At 39.4% G+C, this 18,446-nt stretch overlaps 2 protein-coding genes across 4 annotated transcripts in view; both read right to left on the bottom strand.

The window, feature by feature from the left end:
* uhrf1 (ubiquitin-like with PHD and ring finger domains 1) overlaps positions 1-4,128 on the bottom strand; it is a 13,795-nt gene extending 9,667 nt beyond the window's left edge. For both annotated transcript variants that reach the window (XM_014337640.2, XM_005934835.2), the window contains exons 1-3: positions 3,982-4,128; positions 1,466-1,628; positions 1,020-1,286 (exon numbers count right to left, since the gene is read on the bottom strand). In XM_014337640.2, the coding sequence (XP_014193126.1) occupies positions 1,020-1,286; positions 1,466-1,618 (420 nt within the window). In that variant the 5' untranslated portion in view covers positions 1,619-1,628; positions 3,982-4,128. The remainder of the gene's footprint in view (positions 1-1,019; positions 1,287-1,465; positions 1,629-3,981) is intronic.
* A 5,532-nt stretch (positions 4,129-9,660) lies between these two features.
* On the bottom strand, positions 9,661-18,446 carry kcnn1b (potassium intermediate/small conductance calcium-activated channel, subfamily N, member 1b). Of its 2 annotated transcripts, none has more exons than XM_042225926.1 (10): positions 18,140-18,446; positions 14,835-15,929; positions 14,239-14,652; positions 13,960-14,055; positions 13,122-13,540; positions 12,813-12,975; positions 12,494-12,604; positions 11,076-11,203; positions 10,856-10,925; positions 9,661-10,581 (listed from the first exon to the last, which is right to left on the bottom strand). In XM_042225926.1, the coding sequence occupies exons 2-10, from the start codon at positions 15,912-15,914 to the stop codon at positions 10,297-10,299; spliced, it is 2,766 nt and encodes a 921-aa protein (XP_042081860.1). In that variant the 5' UTR covers positions 15,915-15,929; positions 18,140-18,446; the 3' UTR covers positions 9,661-10,296. The 2 variants fall into 2 exon arrangements, with proteins under 2 accessions (XP_042081860.1, XP_042081861.1); XM_042225927.1 differs by having other exon boundaries at positions 12,813-12,954.

The raw sequence follows: 18,446 nt of genomic DNA, 5'->3' as shown, positions 1-18,446 counted from the left end.
AAAAAAAAAAAAACAGCTCGAACACTAACGTAAAGAAAAAACAAAAGCAGTTTTCTTAGCGCCAAACTTCTCTAGATATTACCAGAAGGCAAACAATGTCTGAAACGGTGTGACCCCAATACTAAATTTAGCCTCAGTGTCCTAGTCAGGGAGCATGCATCTTGCCTCCTGCCTGCTCTCTCAGGTCAATTTTAAATCAGATGAGAATCTCAAGTAGCAACATGCATGTCTGTCACCCACTGTGTCCTGCCTGTGAGAAAAGGCGACTTCAATCAACGCCTGCCAGATTTTCCCCACATTCATTCGTTAAAACGGCTATACAAAGTGTAACTTTATATGCAGCACATAATGCATACACACGCACACAGCATCAACTGTACACAAAGGGTTAAAAAAAAATCAATTACTTTGCAAAAAATAAAGAGAACTAAGAGTTCAAATAAACATGTTTTCTACATGTGCACAGCTCACCACATAACGGCATGAACGCGACATACAGAGCTTATTGGGCACAGCCCATCACAACCTCCCGATGAAAAGCTTTGGGGTAATGGCAGTTCCTGAGACTATCTGAGCCAATGGCAAGAAATATAGTGGCAACCTTGGTATGTTTCCTGCATGTCTTTTTTTTTTTTTTTTAAATAAATTTTTTAGTCCAGGTCTGTGTGGGGTTTTTTTTAATGTAGGCATTTCTAGCCATGTTTGTTCTGTATAGTCTTTTTAGTATCTGTTGTTGAGCTTTATGTATTTTAAACAAACATCTGGAGTAGTCATTGCTTACACGACTTTTTCGGGCTACATATTCCCAATTTATCTTATCCAATTTCTCTTTGCATTGTGTTTTGAGTTTGTTTTTTCTTAATCCCTATCACTTTTTTTTTTTTTTTTTAAGATTGTAGCCAGAAACATCAACATCACAGTGGTAGCAGTTCTACATTGTATCGCCACCCTACCACAGCTGGCTTAAACAGGAAGTAATACACATCACATTCAATGTGACCACAGTCTTTAGCGCATACCTTGTAAAGTCCAAATCCAGGGTCGATGAGGTCTGGGGCGTTTGTCTGTGCAGAGGTTCCCGCCGTCTGACCTTCTGTCTCGCCATGAGTCGAACTCTTGTCACACTCGCTCTGGGTTGAGCCGCAGCCAGAATCAGAGTCTGAGAGCTCTGCCTCTTTGTCCTTGCTCTTGACGACATCAACAGGGGGCAACTGCTGCCTAACAAGCAGCTGCACTATATCATTTAGGCCTACGTTGTAATCAAATATAGTATGGCCATCTTCCATCTGATATAAACAGGAAAAAAAAAAAAATTGTAGATATCATTTATAGCATTTTACATTTTGTCTGTGACTAAATGCTAAAGCAGCGCTGACAACTGAGCTACAACCATCACTGAGATCATTTCAGCTACTGCACTAAAATGTAATAAAGTCATTTATTAACACCAACCATGCTGGCTCACCTGCTTGCCCCGGTAGAAGAGTCTCTGTCTCTCTGGCTCCACCTTGAAGATCTCCATGATTTTAAGACGCAGCTCGTCCACCTTGGTGAGTTTGGACAGGGAATCCACCCGATGGGTTTCCTTCCCATCCATTGTGCGGACTTGAATCCACATTGCAGCTGCCCTGTGTCAACAATCAAACACCACTCCCATTATAGCTAGTTATTTTCAATAGCACACTAATAACAAGTCTTTCCCGAAAGATTTCATTTCATCTTTTAATCCAGCAGTAGTACACACTCTGTCATAGTACAAATAGAAATGTGAAATGTGAGAGGAGTGCCATGCTTGTTTTTTCTGCAGTGATAAGTTGAAGTTTAAATGAAAAACCAAAACATATCTGCTAATCATTTGTATTTAAATGCATTTCATAGTGAATAGTACTACATGGTACATATTTGAGCTTTATCTAGAAAGATCTGAAGGTGTGAACCAAACTTTCGGTTTCACCATTCACTGGAGAAAAAAAAAAATTATGACAGTCATTTTCTCTGCTAGCTGCATTCATTAATAAAGAATGTGTTTGCTCTAAACCAAATTGTTGATATGTGCATTTGTATAACATATCTGAAGACAGACAATTATCATCAACTTGAGCTTTATTCAGACAACAGCCAGACTGATATCAGCATATAACAGATATATTATATCAAGAAATATGTTATAAGATAAGGAACCAAAAATATGATTGGGCTCATTTTTGGAATCAATGCAACTACTTCGTTTATCCAGCAGAGAGCGCCCAGAGACTATTTACATTGATCACAACTCTGTCTGCAGCACATGTAGCAGAATACAAACAGTGGAGCAGATGGTGCTGTTAAATTTGGCATTTTCTACATAGTAAGGACCTTATTCATTTGCTAAATACATTGATGTAAAGTTAAACAATAACCCCACCATTTCCCCTTTTAAATATAACTCTCTGTATTTATATGTGTGTGTGTGTGTGTGTGTGTGTGTGTGTGTGTGTGTATATATATATATATTCTGTAACTCTGTAGCCTCTGTCGGTGCTGTGCTTTTGGAAACCGAATTTCCCAGAGGAACCCACCCGAGGGATTAATAAAGTTTTATCTTATCTTATCATGTTCTGTGCATATATGGAAATTACCATTCAGTATTTCCTTATCAGGACCATTGCCCCCTAAAATAAATAAATACACGCACACATATATATATGCAGTATCACTTGTGCTTTAGATTACGCAAGTCATATAAAAATTTGTTTCATAATTATTTCTAAATATTACTTGATTTTCTTACTGTATGTTACGTTTTTGTTTGCTTTCGTATTGCTGAATATTTTTTTTCATGAGTTTATATGATAATCAAATTCTCATCTAACTGAGAAAGTTGCAGTGATTCAGAATTTGCATCGTAAAAAGCTCTGCGTGGAAGATTGTCAAAACACTGCAAAATCCATCCCTAGGATTGGCTGTTTTTGTTTAGTGATCACAACAAGTTAAGACGAAACGGTCTCCAGCAGCAGAAATATGACCGTCTCCCCTCCCTACTCAGTGCATTGTACTGCTGTCAGCACTGTCACTTCAACAGAATATGAGAAAAGGGAGGGAACGGGCTGATTTAAATACAGTGCGGGAAACTGAGCTGTAGGCCACTCCCAGTTCTTTTAAAAGCACATCCGGACGCGAGGGAGCGCTAGCCAACAATGTGCCTTCGATCCCTGACAATGAAACATACCTAAATACCAACTCGCATGTACTTTTAAACCGATTATTATAATACTACAGTGGCTTTTTACCCGCATATGTCGTCCTTTGTTGTTACAAAACAGCAAGGGGCCAGCTAAGCGGGGGTTGCGCGTTTACTTCAGCGCTCTCAGCTGAGATCCTGTTCGCTGCTGGCTCGAAATAAACCAGCCGCAGTCAACAAAACATAAGTCAAAACCTCGAAAACAAACTACTTGTTCCCATCCAAGGGGTACCATTTTGCCTGCGCAAATTAATACGTTTAAACGATGCTGACGAAAATGAGATTCACGTCACGCCACACCAATCCAGCCACACAGGAAAATAAACAGCCCGACGTTAGCTTATTTGTTTTTCTTAAAGAGAAGCAGTGAAGTTGCAAAGCTAACTCGGTTCACACATTTTTTGCAGATTATGTGGACGTTCCGAAGGATAACAAGTTAAAAGTTCACAAGTTCATCGCCCACCCATATCAGTGCTTAAAGCAAACCACGTTACAATTTATTTTGCAGAGCTTTTAAATACTATATCAGCAAAAGGAAGCCAGAGTACAGTCAATAGCTCTAATACTGTCCCGAAGATTATCAGATTTGACTAATTTTGACGTTTACACTTGACTGGTTGAGTAACTTGGTGCAATAAGCCAAAAAGAAAGGAGGTAGGACTTTGCCAAGTTAGCTAACCTCAGTTTGCTAGCAACTGGGTGACTATATCAATGAGAACAATTTTTAAAAAGTAATTAAAAAACGCTGAAAGTCACTTTACCTGTTCGTCCGTCCAAGCAAAAACAAGAAATTTACTTTTGAGGGAAAACGTGCACGTTTTCCCCAATTAACTCCTTAGAAGGGATGGCACGACCAATTCTATGCCTTGGTGGAGATTGATCAATGAGTTATTCTTCAAGACTTTGATATCCCGCCTGCTCTCGCACTTCAGGTTCACCATTGGCTTCTTTCCTCTAACCACATCGTGTCCATTGGGTAACAGAGCTGTCAATCTGGAATGTGACTGGAGCTTATCATCAGGGCGCGAAACGACAATCTCGTGAGTACAACTGCCCTCCGAGTATTTATCGCGAGATTATTCGGCGCCATGTAAAACCGGTATCCCGGAGAGACAGATGGTTCTTCTGGTAAACAACTTCACTGATAGAGCTTTTTGATTGTGTCTGAACTATCACGGCTTCGTATTTGTGTTTAGAAAGAGTTTCCAGTCTTCAAACTAATCAACTAAATGCATTGAACCTTTTGGTGGACTTTAATAAGCAGACCACCCGTTAGACTCTTATGATTCAGCTTAATTAATGATGTGCAATTAAGATACCTCCCCCTCATTTTGGCGGGAGCCGAAAGTTAATGAGACCAACTCAGTTCAAGCGCCTGAAAGCATGGAAAATGAAAAGTGTATGTGGGAGGAATATGTGCTTTTGCGCACACTTGAGGCATGCTGTTTGTTTGCCTTTGAACTTGACACGTAAATAGCCTCCACTGTGCAATAAACTCCGTCCTAAAGCGCGGTTTATGTTTGTTCAGTATGGAGTAATGCGTTTGAGGTCACCTTCTGACCAACTGATCTGTGTATATGGCCATGACGTCAATCTTTAATAGTCAATTAAAAGTATTTATTTTAATGTTTAAAGATTATTTATTTTTCCTAGTTCCCGTTAAGGCACGATTTATTGCCTAACCCAAATCTCTTTTAATCACTTTAAATAAATGAGATGAAAAAAATGAAGTGCTGACAAATATCTTTATTACCACATATTAGATATTTCTATTTTAAAAAAAAAAGCACTATGTGCAGGTTGCAAAATAAACTACAATACATGTGAAATATAAATAAATTCCAGTCAGTAGCGGGCATAATTATTTCTGTCCATCAAGTTTCTTCTACTTAACGAGTTCAGGGTTGTAGGGGGATGAGGCTATCACAAGGCAGAGGCTGGGTACATCCTGGACAGGCTGCCAGTCTGACACAGAGTCTTACATTTATATATACAGACAATTTAGAATCATAAAGCCCAACCCACGCGTTTTTGGACTGTGGGAGGAAACCAGAGTACTTGGTGAGAACCTACGCAGCCACAGTCAAACTTCATACAGAGAAGGGCCCACTATGCTAGGGGAAAGGGGGGGAGGGGGGATTTTTTTTAAAAAACAAAGGGTGGTAAGTGAAGCAAGCCATAAGGAAAACACAATACAACCAGCAGAACAAGTAAACAACACGAGCAAAGCAACTGAAACTATACATGGAAAAAAAACAGAAAGCAGAAGTTAACACAACTGGAACCAGTTCCTCCTTTGAATGTGATAAAAACAAGAAAATTGACTACTTTGAAGATTCTTTATTTTGACAGATGTTTTAAAAATCTAAGATGCGTTGCCACAAGAGCCAGAAATGTGAAAAGTGTTAGATATACACCAGCATACAAAGCTGAATTTTTGGTGAAAGTTTTACTTGCACTTTGTGATAACGACAGTCAGTTAAAAGCCAACTGCTCTAAAAAAAAGCAGATAAAATCTTGCATTTAAGAGGTCAGAATGTTACCCTACTTACTACCCTAGTTCTTGAATTGTACTGTAGTCACAGGTGTTTTAAACTTTCTCTTATAGCTCATTTCTGTTCTGCATTTGCACCCATTCCCTCTTCAGCAACATTGCGCTGCCACCAGTTGCTGGTTTCAGTGGGATGTTGCACTGCTATAGCAACCACTATTGACACAGTTTGAGAATCTATGGAATGGATCAGTATGATTACAGGGAGGAAAAATCTTTTTTTTTTAAATAATATTTTAAAATAATGTCAACAAACTTTTCTACCCTTTTTAAATCAAATTTAGTCTATATACCTACAGTGGTGTCAAAAGTGTTTCCCCCCTTCCTGATTTAATATTTTTTGTCATGTTTCAGATCTTGAAACATTTAAATATTAGACAAAGATAACATGAGTAAACACAAAATGCAGTTTCTAAAAGAAGGTGTTTATTATTAGGGAGCGAAATCAAATCTACATGGGCCTGTGTGAAAAAGTTATTGTCCCCTAAACCTAGTAACTGGTTGGGCCACCCTTAGTAGCAACAACTGCATCAAGTGTTTGCAGTAATTGGCAATGAGACTTTTACAGTGCTATAGAGGGATTTTGGCCCACTAATCTTTGCGAAATTGTTGTAATTCAACCATACTGGAGCAGGAACTGCCTTTTTAAGGTCGTGCCACAGCATCTCAATCAGATTCAAGTCAGGACTTTGCCTAGGCCACTCCAAAGCCATATAGAGGTGGACTTGCTGGTGCGTTTTGGATAATTGTCCTGCTTCAGAACCCAAGTGCGCTTAGGCTTGAGGTCACAAAAAGATGGCTGGACATTCTGCTTCAGGATGATTTAGTAGATGGCAGAATTCTTGGTTTCATTTATCACAGCAAATCTTCCAGACCCTGAGGCAGCAAAAAGGCCTAAAACCATATTTTACTGTTGCTATGATATTCCTTTTCATAAATGCGGTGTTGCTTTTAGACAGATGTAATGGGACACAGACCTTCCTAAATCTTTAACTTTTGCCTCATCAGTCCACAGAGTATTTTCCCAAAAGTCTTGGGGATCATCGAGATATTTTCTGGCAAAAGTTCCTTTTGCTCTGCAGAGGTATCTTCTTGGAACTTTGCCATGCAGGCCATTTTTGCCCAGTCTCTTTCTTATGGTGGAGTCATGAACTCTGACCATAACTGAGGTAAGCGAGGCCTGATGTTCTCTGGATGTTGTTCTGTGGTCTTTTGTCAACTCTTGGACGAGTCATCACTCAATCCAACAGATGCGCTCTTGGGGTAAATTTGGTTGGCCACCCACTCCCACTAATGGCGATCCTATTTAAGTGATTTTCTGATTGAGAACAGGTGTGGCAATAATCAGGCCTGGGTTTGGCAGGAGAAATTGAACTCCGCTTTTCAAAGTTATGATACACCACACTTATTCCCCTGAATAATAAAAACCTTGATTTAGGAACTTCATTTTGTCTCTATTTGTGTTTAAATTTGATGATCTGAAATATTTAAGTGTGACAAACATGCTTCTAGAAAACTTTGTGAACCAGGTCATTAGATTAGTTTTAGAGTAAATATTATTCATGGTATTTGATCGGTTTTCATTGTAATGATTTCCACTTTACAAATGTTTAGTTCATTAAATAAACCCATGCTGAGCCACTTTTTGAAAATAATCACTTAAAAATCTTCAGAAGCTGTTTACTATATCACGTATGAGAAGCACATGTGCTTCTCATACGTGTCTCATATATACGAGTTGCATTTTGCTTCTGTTATATTTTCTATTTACGCTTTCATGTCTCTGATGTGTTTTTTTTCCCCCCATCAGAGGAGTGTCAACAACATTGTCCTTGGTGTCCAACAGTATCAAACAGCTCTTCTGACGTCCTTGAGGGGAAAAATAAAGACCATCCTTGAAAGGCAACCTGACAGCAATGGACCTTTACAACAAGAAGTTCTTTCAACACTGGACAACTTTCAGGATCCCTTTCCCATATGTGCAGCTTCAAACCTACAGGACCGTGTAACACAGATGCATTTCAACCCTGTCACACCTGAGGAGATCATCATTTCCAAGTATGCCTGTAGAGTTAAAAAAGGAGAATCGAGAGTTCTTGCAATCAAAAACAAGTCTTTCTACTACATTCCTTTGATTGAAAGTTTGAAACAGCTATTATCAAATTCAAGACTATTTGACATGCTCAGTGCTGGACCTCAGAGTTGCCCCAACGCCAGTTTTTTGTATGACATTAATGATGGAATTATTTTCAAAACCCACCCACTGTTTTCAAAGAAGAACTCTGCTTTACAACTGATACTCTATTCTGATGAGATAGAAATGTGTAACCCCCTCGGGTCACGTGCGAGTGTAAATAAACTACTAATGTTTTATTACACCTTAGGCAACATAGACCCTAAGTTTAGATCAAAGTTGGCTTCCATCAGACTTCTCGCAATCGCAAAGTATAGGGACATAGATGAGTGTGGGGTAGATATAATACTACGGAGAATCAATGAGGACTTGAAGTTACTGTACGATGGTGTTATGATTAACACTGTCAATGGGGAATTTTATTTAAACGGAGCAGTTGTTGCTGTGTGTGGAGACACTCTGGCCCAGCATGAGCTTGCAGGATTTAAGGAAGGAGTTGGTTTTGCGTATAGCAAATGTCGTCATTGTGAGTGTACGTTTGATGAAATGCAAGAAAATTTCAATGAACATAGTTTCACCAGACGGACATTGGACGGACACATTAGGCAGTGCATTGAAATAGGAAGGGCAACTACTGAATTTTTGAAATCCTCGCTCAAAACGACTTTTGGCATAAATAGACAAAGCAAATTAGTTGATTTCCCAGCTTTTAATCTCATAGAGCAGATGCCACAGGATATTATGCATGTAATTCTTGAAGGAGTGGCACCAATGGAAATTAAGTGTGTGTTGAAATACCTTGTTTTATCTGGAAATTTGGATTTGGACTTGTTTAATTCTGCCATGCAGAACTTTCCTTTTTCATCAGTGGACATACGTGACAAGCCTTCACCAATTAGTATTGCTACTTTAGCTTCAAGTGACAACAGACTCAAACAATCCTCTGGACAAATGCTTATATTGATCAAGATTTTGCCATTCTTATTGTACAGTGTTGTAGAGAAAAATCCCTTTATCCAGTTTATTTTGGATTTAATTGAAATTGTTAAAATACTTTTTGCCCCAGTTGTGTCTTTACAAACTGTGTCCAAACTAAAAAAAATGATAGAAGATCATCTTAAACAATTCAGGCAACTATTCCCAGAAAAAAATGTAATACCAAAGCAACATTACATGCTGCATCTTCCCTCTCAAATTATTGCCCTGGGACCTGTAATACGTCATATGTGCATGAGATTCGAGTCTAAACACAGTTTTTTTAAACAATGGTCATCCAAATTAAACTTTAAGAATGTGTGCAAGTCTCTTGTAAACCACAATCAGCTGCTGGAGTGTTGCCAAAGTGAAGCAGGAACTGAGCATCCGATATTTGTAAATGAGAAAGAACTAGGTCCTGTATCAGAGGTTGCTAATATGGACCATTTGCAATCAAAGGTTGTAGATTTTTTGGGGATTGAAGATGCTATACATCATGCCGTTAGAGTAAAGTGGCTTATTTTACATGGAAACAAATACATCTGTGACAGGTCTCTTATACTCATTTCAGCAAATGGTTTAAACCCTATCTTTGGACTTGTAAAAAACATTTTTATTGTTAATAGTGTACTTTATTGTTTTGAATACCAGGTGTATGAAACCTTGGGTTTCAACAAAGACTTTCTTGCCTATGAAATTGCAATTCCCAACCTTGCCCAAGCAACTGAACTGACTGATGTTGAAGACCTACTTGATTTTACGTCATATTACCCAGTCAATTTCAGAAACAGTGTCTATAATTTTTGTTTTACACTCTATCTAAAAGCTATTTTTGCTTGAAATAAATGTAAAATGGTTCATTTTTAGATATACAGACTAAATAAGAAAAAAAAGTAATATATACTTGAAACAAGTTTAATCATCTAACACATGAGACTGGAAACTAGCTTGTAATGTTCAAAACAAGATGGACAAAATAATCTGGCTAAAATTAAGACAATAAATCTTGTCAAGCTACAAGGAATTTGCAGTGCAGAGAGACTACCATAGTGTCCCATGAAATGCAGGGCTTTTTTTCTTTCAGATTATTTGAGTGTCTTAGAATTTAATTTTAATAAACAAAATGAGCATTTTTTTAAAAAAAAACTTTTTTTCACTTCTTAATCGTTCATGAACATCTCTCTGTCTTCTGCACAGTCCCCACTCTTGGGAGAGGAAATGAAGGAATAATGTTTTTCCTTTTCCTCTAAAGTCCCCTTACAAAGGGTCTTCCCCTTACACTGGTGGTGCAGCTGCAACTCCCAGGAGTGAATGTGTATGACTCCATAAACACGTAGCAGAGTTCATGTTGGGAAAGTCCATCCCAGTATTGTAAACGGTTGCACACTAAAAGGAAAAGCACTGAGGAACGGCCATTCAGTTGTATGGTGTCTCCGGTGCAGTGGATCCTGGACAAAGTTGCTTGGCCGGCACTGAGCAGCACTCAGAGCTCAGGGAGGATGATAGGAAGTGTACACGGCAAGCCAAGTCATCCAGGAAATCCTTTTGTAACTTTGCTATTGCTTGAGAAAGCACAACGGGCAGCGACTGCACACATTGAAGGATGGAGTCCAGTTTCTCTTCCAGAGCCACAATCCTACTGTCCAGCTCACCACTTCGATGCTGCAGCTCTGATACCAGATCGTACATCATGTTCTGAGTCTGAAATCATCGCCAACATGCTGAGGTCACTTTCAAGTATCAGGAGATAAGCAAGTCAGGGTTTCTCACTGTTTAGATTATTATAAAAGTCATAAAATGCAGAAAAGATAATGAAAAAGAGGCAAAATGTGGTTCATACTGGATAAAAATTACAATTCCTCGTGTCAAATTACTCTCAGCATCAGTCAGAGGGTAAAATTTCCTATTATATATTAGTAAAACTGTGGCAAATAAAAACATTTTTATTAGAAAATAACAAAAATACTGCACAAACCTTTGCAAGATCAGCAACTGTATTGGCCTGGTCAGTTAATTTCCTTTGCTCCATTTTCACTCGTCGCAGTCTAAAGTTGTAAACCAAAATCATATTCACATTTGTGCTACAATAATATAAATGCAATGTGCAGTAAATCCTAATTCACATAATCCAGAGCCACAAATTAAACTGTAACAGCATTTACTGAAACCCCTGATGGTGGCATAGCGATACCTACTGGTGGATGGCTTGCAAGAATTTACGCTGATGGTGGCGTACTCTGGCATGGTCAATCTTCTTGACCAGCTTTGTGTTTTTGTAAATGAGCCATGTCTCTCTCAACACATTTGCTGCTGTGTTCTTAATCTGTGGAAGTATGTCAATGGAAAGGCAAAACAGAAATGTAGAGACATAAATGAAGCTTAAGTCAAACAGAAACTAAAATGAGCCTGAGTACTATAGGAAAGTCTTGAGCAATCCCTCATTTCTTTATGTTTTTCTGTGAAAACCTGCACGGAAATGCAGTGTTTAAAGAATAAACAGAGTTTGTACATTTCTAATGACCTGAAAAGTCAACATTTAGTATGACAATGCTAATTCTACAACAGAGATTAAACTGGCTTTAGGCAAACTTTCTCACATCTTCTTTGAGAATCTTTTAGAAATATTTCTCCAGGCCTCTTGACAGACTTTTAAACCTCTCCTTTAGATGTTGGCTGCTTTTTGTTATCAAGATGATCCCACACTGTTTCAATAATGTTGAGGTCCAGGCTCTGAGGAGGCCAAAGTATGATATTGTTCCACTTCTATTGTTCACTTTTTTTAGAGCATTTGTATTGTGTTTGGGATCATTGTCATGCTGAAAAATGAATCACATGCTTTCCAGATAGTATCAAAATCAGATGGTACTTTTCTGCCTTTCATAATTCAATCAGTTTTAACAAGACTGCTGGCTGAATTGCAGCCACAAGCCATGACAGAGCCTCAACCATGCTTAACAGATGGCTGTGGACACTCACTGTTGTACCTCTCTACTGACCTCTGCTGAATATATTGATGACACTTTAAATCAAAAATTTCAAATTTGGGTTAATCACTCCATAAAATCTGTTTCCACTGATTTTTAGTCCAGTTCTTGTTAAATTTGTTACACTTCAGTCTTTTCTCCTCATTTCTCTTCCTCAAGAAAGACTTCTACGCGTGGCTGCAATTAGCCCCCTTTCTACTGAGCTCATTTCTGATGAGGCTTCACTTAAAAGTAGATGATTAGATGACAGGCTAGATGAATATCACCTGAGCTCTTTCCTAGATTTTTGCCCTATTTCTTAAAGACATTGTTTTGAGATACATTTCATCTGTTAGTTTTGTTTTTTAGGCCTACCACTTGTTCTTTTGTTATCCCAAAAACTTAAGTTCACACTTCATACCATGCTAAGACATGACAAATTTTCAGTAATCGCCTTGTTGGGATTGTTGGAAATCACCTCGTTGGAGCAACTTTAAAAAAAATCAAATTGGAGGAAATTGAGGGTGGCTCAAGACTTTTGCGCAGTAGTGTATATGGTTAAAAAAGAGAAAGTGCTGTTACTTTTAAGACTGATCATGTAGTCTTAATATTAAAAATAAAGTCCAATCACTGCATGTGTAAGAACACACCTTTTTGTAGATTTGGGTATCCATCATGAAGTTGTGGACATGTTTCTCAGCTCTGGTGAGTTCTGATTTTCTTGCGACAACGGCCACGACTAAGGCTGTACAACCTGCTCCCTGATGAGAAGAAGAGAAGTGTTAGCATGACTGTGTTATTAGTTAGTAGTTAGCTAGTATAAAAACCACACCAATCATTCACGTAGGCCAGGATTTTAAAGGATTTTTAAACAGATATTTAATTGGGGTTATTCAGAAAAAAATCACTGTCAGTGATTTGCATATCTGCCTCTTCTCTACATGTGCACTGTGTTGGTATAAAACTCACCATAATTCCAGTTAACAGACAAACCCCTTTTCCACAGTAGGTGTGAGGGACCATGTCCCCATAGCCGATGGACAGGAAGGTAATGGAGATGAGCCACATTGCTCCAAGGAAAGTGCTGGTTACTTCCTGTGCATCGTGATACCTATTTAAACATGACACCTGTCTGTAAAAGCAGTTTATGTTAAAGCTGGAGAGACTACCCTTGATTTAAGTTTCTTTCATTTTTATCCAGCATTTGTTTAACGCTGAAAATCTTCTTGATGATTTTTAAGTAACACATTTTAAAAAAAACCAAAACCTTTAAGATACCTTTCACAAACACGCACTGTCCACGCAGCAATGATCCAACAGGACACACTGAAGACTAGCAGCACTGTGCCAGGACAGATGGTCATTAGGGTCTTCATGACAAAACGAGTGTCAAAGTTGATCTTATTGAGCGCACCGATGCTGCGAGAGGAAGCGTCTGTGAACAGCTTGCTGTGCAGCAGCATGACCCGGCCAATCAGGTAGAGGCGAAGGAACATCGGCACAGAGAGGATGATGTCTACGTCGGCGTACGCCACCGATGCTGCATAGCTGAAGGCCAGTCGAGTCGTCCAGGTGAACACGTATTTCCCTGGGATTGGATGAATGGCACAGATGAGGAGCTCCAACACGATGAAGACAAGTCGCTCAAAAGTCATTGCTATCCTCCAATCGTCAGCCCCGTTGTCCACCATGAAGAGCTGTTGAAGAAAAGTAGCAACATTTCTAGACCGTGAATATGAAAGAATAATGAGTGAAGAACTCGTTTTGTTGGGATTACAGTTTTTTGTTTTGTTTTCTTAATTTGGATAATTCTGACGAGATGAAAATGAATGTTTTATCTTCTGGTGTTTCTCAAAGAGACAATTTTAAATATATTTTTGGGGGTATTTTAACTTTTGTCGTTATAGGATAGTGGAGAGAAGAGCTTGGATAAAGACACGTAGTAAATGGCCTCTGGGGAGATTTCAGGTATGTGGGTTGTCTGCTCAACCCCTTGAGCTAAACCAATGCTCCAATTCAGGGGGTTTTAAGACTAGTTTCCTTACTTCACGTGAATTATCTGATCCAAATGATTACACAGCTCATGTTGGCAAAGTCATGGTTTGTTTCTTCATACCTGGATTTCCCTTGCATGGTACATCACAATGAGTCCCAGCAGAATAGCAGTAGAAAGGCTGATCAGGCCTTTTAGAACATATGAATACATGGATTCCTGTAAATGGTAGAGACAATGACACAAAACTATTAAACTAATAAAAAGAAGACCATCTGTGAGTAAAACTGTTTAGGGGGCCCTCAAAGTTAAAACTTTTAATGGCACTATGTTGACGCCGCTTTCATTTGTTTGTTGAAACACATTTATTTGGAGACACTGGTGTTTCTGCTCTGAGTGTACCTTGGTGTAAAATCCCCTTGACAGCTCCGTCTCGATGACCATGACAATAATGCCAAACATCCCACAGACCAAGGCGTAGTCGCTCAGTTGTTTGCGCTTCCCAAACAGAGCTCTCCTCTGACCCAGCCTGTAGCTGATGTCCTTGGTCTTCTTCGGTGGTGTGCTACCTTCCTCACCGTTGGTCTTACTGGAGTCTTCTCGGATGACTTTGGAAAAGGCGTCCTCCAGGATGGCACTGTGAAGAAGCTGGATTGGCTGCTGGCCTGAAGGAAGATCTGAAAAACTAGATCTCAAAGTGCCGTGGCTGCTCAGGGGTCGGACTGCATCCCCGTTAAGTATGCCACTGCTTTGTAAGGCTTCGGGAGGTGGAGGAGTGTGTTTAGGAAGGGAGACTTTAGACCCCTGAGAGACTGTCTGCAAAATAAAATAAGACTGTCAACAACAAGCATGTAATATATCTGAAAGCATGTTACAGTGTATGGTTCAGTTAGAATTGGCATGGTATGGAAACACACAGGTTACCTAAACCTACTTTTGATGGTTCCAATTTAAGTATGAAAACTAAACGTTTAAAGCAGCCGAATCAAAACATGCACCTGACTTTGTCGCTGTCTTGTTTTCTCATCCATTAAATCTTGAATCTCTAGGGAACTATACTGACTGATGGAGAAAGATGTGACACTTTTGTTGCTGACTGGTGTAGACGATCTTTTTATTTGGCTTGTCAGGGAGTCGTGAGGGAGGTGGTGGCACTTGAAGATGGTGGACGGATCTCCAGATGTTTGATCGCCTGCGATCAGGCAGTGGAACTCTTGCTTTCGCTGTTGCTGAACTAACAGCGGCTCTTTACCGAAAAGGTCTCTCCAGTTGACATCTGCACCAGCAGCAGGATGAGGCTGCTTTTGGAGTTTTTGTTTACACTCGACTGAGTCTAGAGGAATGTTGAACAAATTTGTTGCTTGGCTGCTGTCTTTCAGTTTATAATGATTGCAGGGCTGTTCTTTTCCACCTTCTTGGTTGGTGCACTGAGGCATGAAATGATCTTTGAGACGGTTTGTTGCAGGATTCAAAAGCTCACTTTGGTTTGTTTGCTGTGGTAAAACCTGGCAAGTAGTTGAAATGTGGCTGCTGGGAGAGAAAGGCTGAACATGTGGTGAACATAAAAGGCTTCTCTTAGCTGTTACCCTGGGAAGGCAGTCTTGGACCCTGTCCTGTTTTGACTGTGGCTGAAAACTAGAGGCATCAGGACCGGGACATCTACATCTGTCATTGTGGTTTGGATGTCCCACACTGGTGCCTGCTCTTTCTGCTGAGGGCGACTCATCTCCTGCGTTGCCAACATGGCCACAAAGGAGCAGCCAGTCCTCATCGCTTAGCTGCGATAAGGTTAGGTTTCGAGTTTTGAGTGGCGACATCTGGGCTGAACCTCTTGGAGGGCCGAGTCCATTGCATGTTTCATGGGGTGAAGATGAGACACAGCACTGACTTTTCTCCTGTGGGGTCAAAGGTGTCTCAACCGAGGTTCCTCTGTATGGATCATGCTTCCCCTCAGGGGTCTTTATGGGAGGGGATGGGCATCCTGAGGTACAATGCTCATGGTCACCTTCATGGAAGACTTCACCTGTTGAGTCAAGGCGCCGCGTTGCATTGGTGGGTTTAACCAGAATCAGCCTCATGGCATCAATGCAGGGCTGAAATGACACCATACACTGATCATTTTTGAAATGTCACCAAGAAATGAAACAAAGATCCTGAAATATAACTGAAAACATTTACACTGATCACTTTGGTTTATTTATTTAATTTCCCCCACAAAGTTCAAGAAGTGGTGAAAAGACTCAACTGCAGAAGGAGTTCATACATTCAAACATTATTGATTATGCAGGAAGACAGATATGATGGATGTATGGGTGGATGGACAGATGAAGAGGGATATTTCAATGTGAACATGATTTGAATGTTGCAAGTGGTCAGACTTACTTATACAGTCATGTTAACTAATTACCCCCTTACTGCTTGCATAGCAATTGGAAAGTAAGTCACAGAAAGATGCTTTTAATCAAATCCAGTTAATTAACTCATCAGTAAGTGTGAGCACCTCTATAAAAGCAGATGTTTTGGCAGGTTGTTGGTCTGGAGTATTCAGGTGTGTGTTGACAGAACATTATAATCTACAGTCTTGTGCCAAAGGTCAGACTGTGCAATGCGCAGGCCTCAGTTAGCATGTTAAATGTTACAGCAGAGGTGTCAAACATCGTGCTTGGGGGCTAGAATCAGCCTTGCAATGACTTCAATCTGGTCCACTGGATAGCTTTGGAAAATCAAAAATGTACGTTTTATAAATACAGGACAATCTGGGTAGGGATGTACTAAAAATATTTTTGTAATTTTACAATTTAATCATGTAGGAAAACTGAGATGTACTGTTGAAAATGCACTTCTTTATCTTATATTAAACATGTCAGGGATAAGATGTGTAGTTAAACGTCTTTACACCAACAGAAAGTGAAAGTTTCTCTCATCCGGCCCACTTAAGATCAAAGTGGGCTGTATGTGGGCCTCAGTGTAAAATGAGTTTGACAGTTTCCCTGCGTTAGAGTGCACAATTAGAAAAAACTGAACAAGCGTAGCTTTTTTGAAAGTTTCAGTCTTTTGGACAGACGAGACCAAAGTAGACATGTTTAGCCATAATGTACGGCACCACAATTGGAGACAAACAAATACAGCATACCAACACAAACACCTCACACCAACTGTCAAACATGCTGGTGGAGGGGTGACAAACGGGACAAATTCTGTCTCACAGAAACAGCATCGTTCAGAGGACGGTGATCACAAGCACAGCAGCAAATCTACAAAAAATAAAAGAATCAAGATTTTCCAATGCACCGGTCAATATCCAGACCTCAACCCAACTGAAATGCTGTCAAGGGATCTTAAGAGAACACAGTGAAAACAAATGAAGGCAAACCTCAATGAAGTGACTCAACAATGTAAAGAATTATGGGTTTACAATTCCTCCACAGCGATGTGAGAGACTCATAAATGATTACTTCAAATTATTTCAGCTGAAGGTGGTTCTGCACTACAACCACGGAGAAATAACTAAAGCTGTCAAATTAATGTGGCAAGTTTCACATTGTATACAACTGAGTGGTTGTGAAAAATTACAGCATACTAATAAGGTGTAAATAATCAATCCTGAAGTACCATAGGCTAAAGTAGATGAACTTTCCACAAAGAAATCGATACCGACTGACTCCAGAAATAAGATGTTTCACAACTCTTCTGTCATTTAGGAATCTTTAGCTTTAATGAGGCCATTTGTTCAGCATGAAAGGAAAAAAAGTTCATCAAAAATAAATCTTCAAATTCAGTCTAATAGATTTTTTTTTAAACTTATTGCTTTTTAAAATAGTTATTCAAGGCAATCTGACACTAGATTAAAAAAAAACATGTTCAGTCACAGGTTTGTGTTTTTTCTAAGGATCTGTCACAAGCAGATGTGAACCCCCACTCATGTTTATTTACTGCGCATCAAAATCAGAAAGCCTCAGATAATAATACTGAGCAGACTCACACACTACATTACACTATAGCTATATAACTACAGATATAGATTCGGAGTTACATTAGTATCTTTAAAGGTTTGGTTTTCTCTTTTTTTCCTCCTTTTACAGGGTTGAATTTTAGTTGTAGAAGAAGTTAGACCATTTCAAATTTTTAAGGATATGATTTTGTTGATTAATTGAATAAAATCTAAATTCACAATACAAAAATGTGCATATCCATCCAGCCAACTATCCATCAACAGACTCAATCAAATGGTAGACCCTTAAATAAACCTCTGAATATATAATAAATAGTCACTTATAAACAAAAGGCATCTGCAGCAGCTTACCTTTACCTCCTTTATGACTTCAGCCAGTCATTTCCAGGAGAGCACTTAGTGCACAAGTGCTCCTTACCATCTTCTTCCATACGTTACTTTTTTTCCAGACTTGAAGAAGCAGGTTACAGACGGAAAGTGCTCCTGATTTGCAGAACACAAGTGTTAAGAAGAAAAGGAGCAGTCAGAGTGGGTGTTGGACACGGCTTCCCTCCTCCCGGTACAAACACTCGATAAAGGAGCTTTAGAGACGCTTTCCTTTGAAAGTAATGATTAGAATTCAACACGAAGAAAGGAAAGGGCAGCAGCAGCTGGCCTG

Source organism: Haplochromis burtoni, unplaced genomic scaffold (assembly GCF_018398535.1).
Source record: "Haplochromis burtoni strain Fernald_Lab_line unplaced genomic scaffold, NCSU_Asbu1 Contig_189, whole genome shotgun sequence".
In the NCBI taxonomy this organism is placed as follows: domain Eukaryota; kingdom Metazoa; phylum Chordata; class Actinopteri; order Cichliformes; family Cichlidae; genus Haplochromis; species Haplochromis burtoni.
Note: the sequence above shows the minus strand (reverse complement) of the source record. Positions and strands in the feature narration are given on the sequence as shown.

Excerpts from the sequence above, each read along its gene's own strand:
- kcnn1b (XM_042225926.1), bottom strand. The coding sequence starts at position 15,914 with ATGAGGCTGATTCTGGTTAAACCCACCAATGCAACGCGGCGCCTTGAC. Across the intron at positions 12,976-13,121 it reads ACAGTGCGTGTTTGTGAAAG|ACAGGTGTCATGTTTAAATA; the intron begins GTATCTTAAAGG and ends CTGCTTTTACAG. Across the intron at positions 11,204-12,493 it reads ATACCCAAATCTACAAAAAG|ATTAAGAACACAGCAGCAAA; the intron begins GTGTGTTCTTAC and ends ATACTTCCACAG.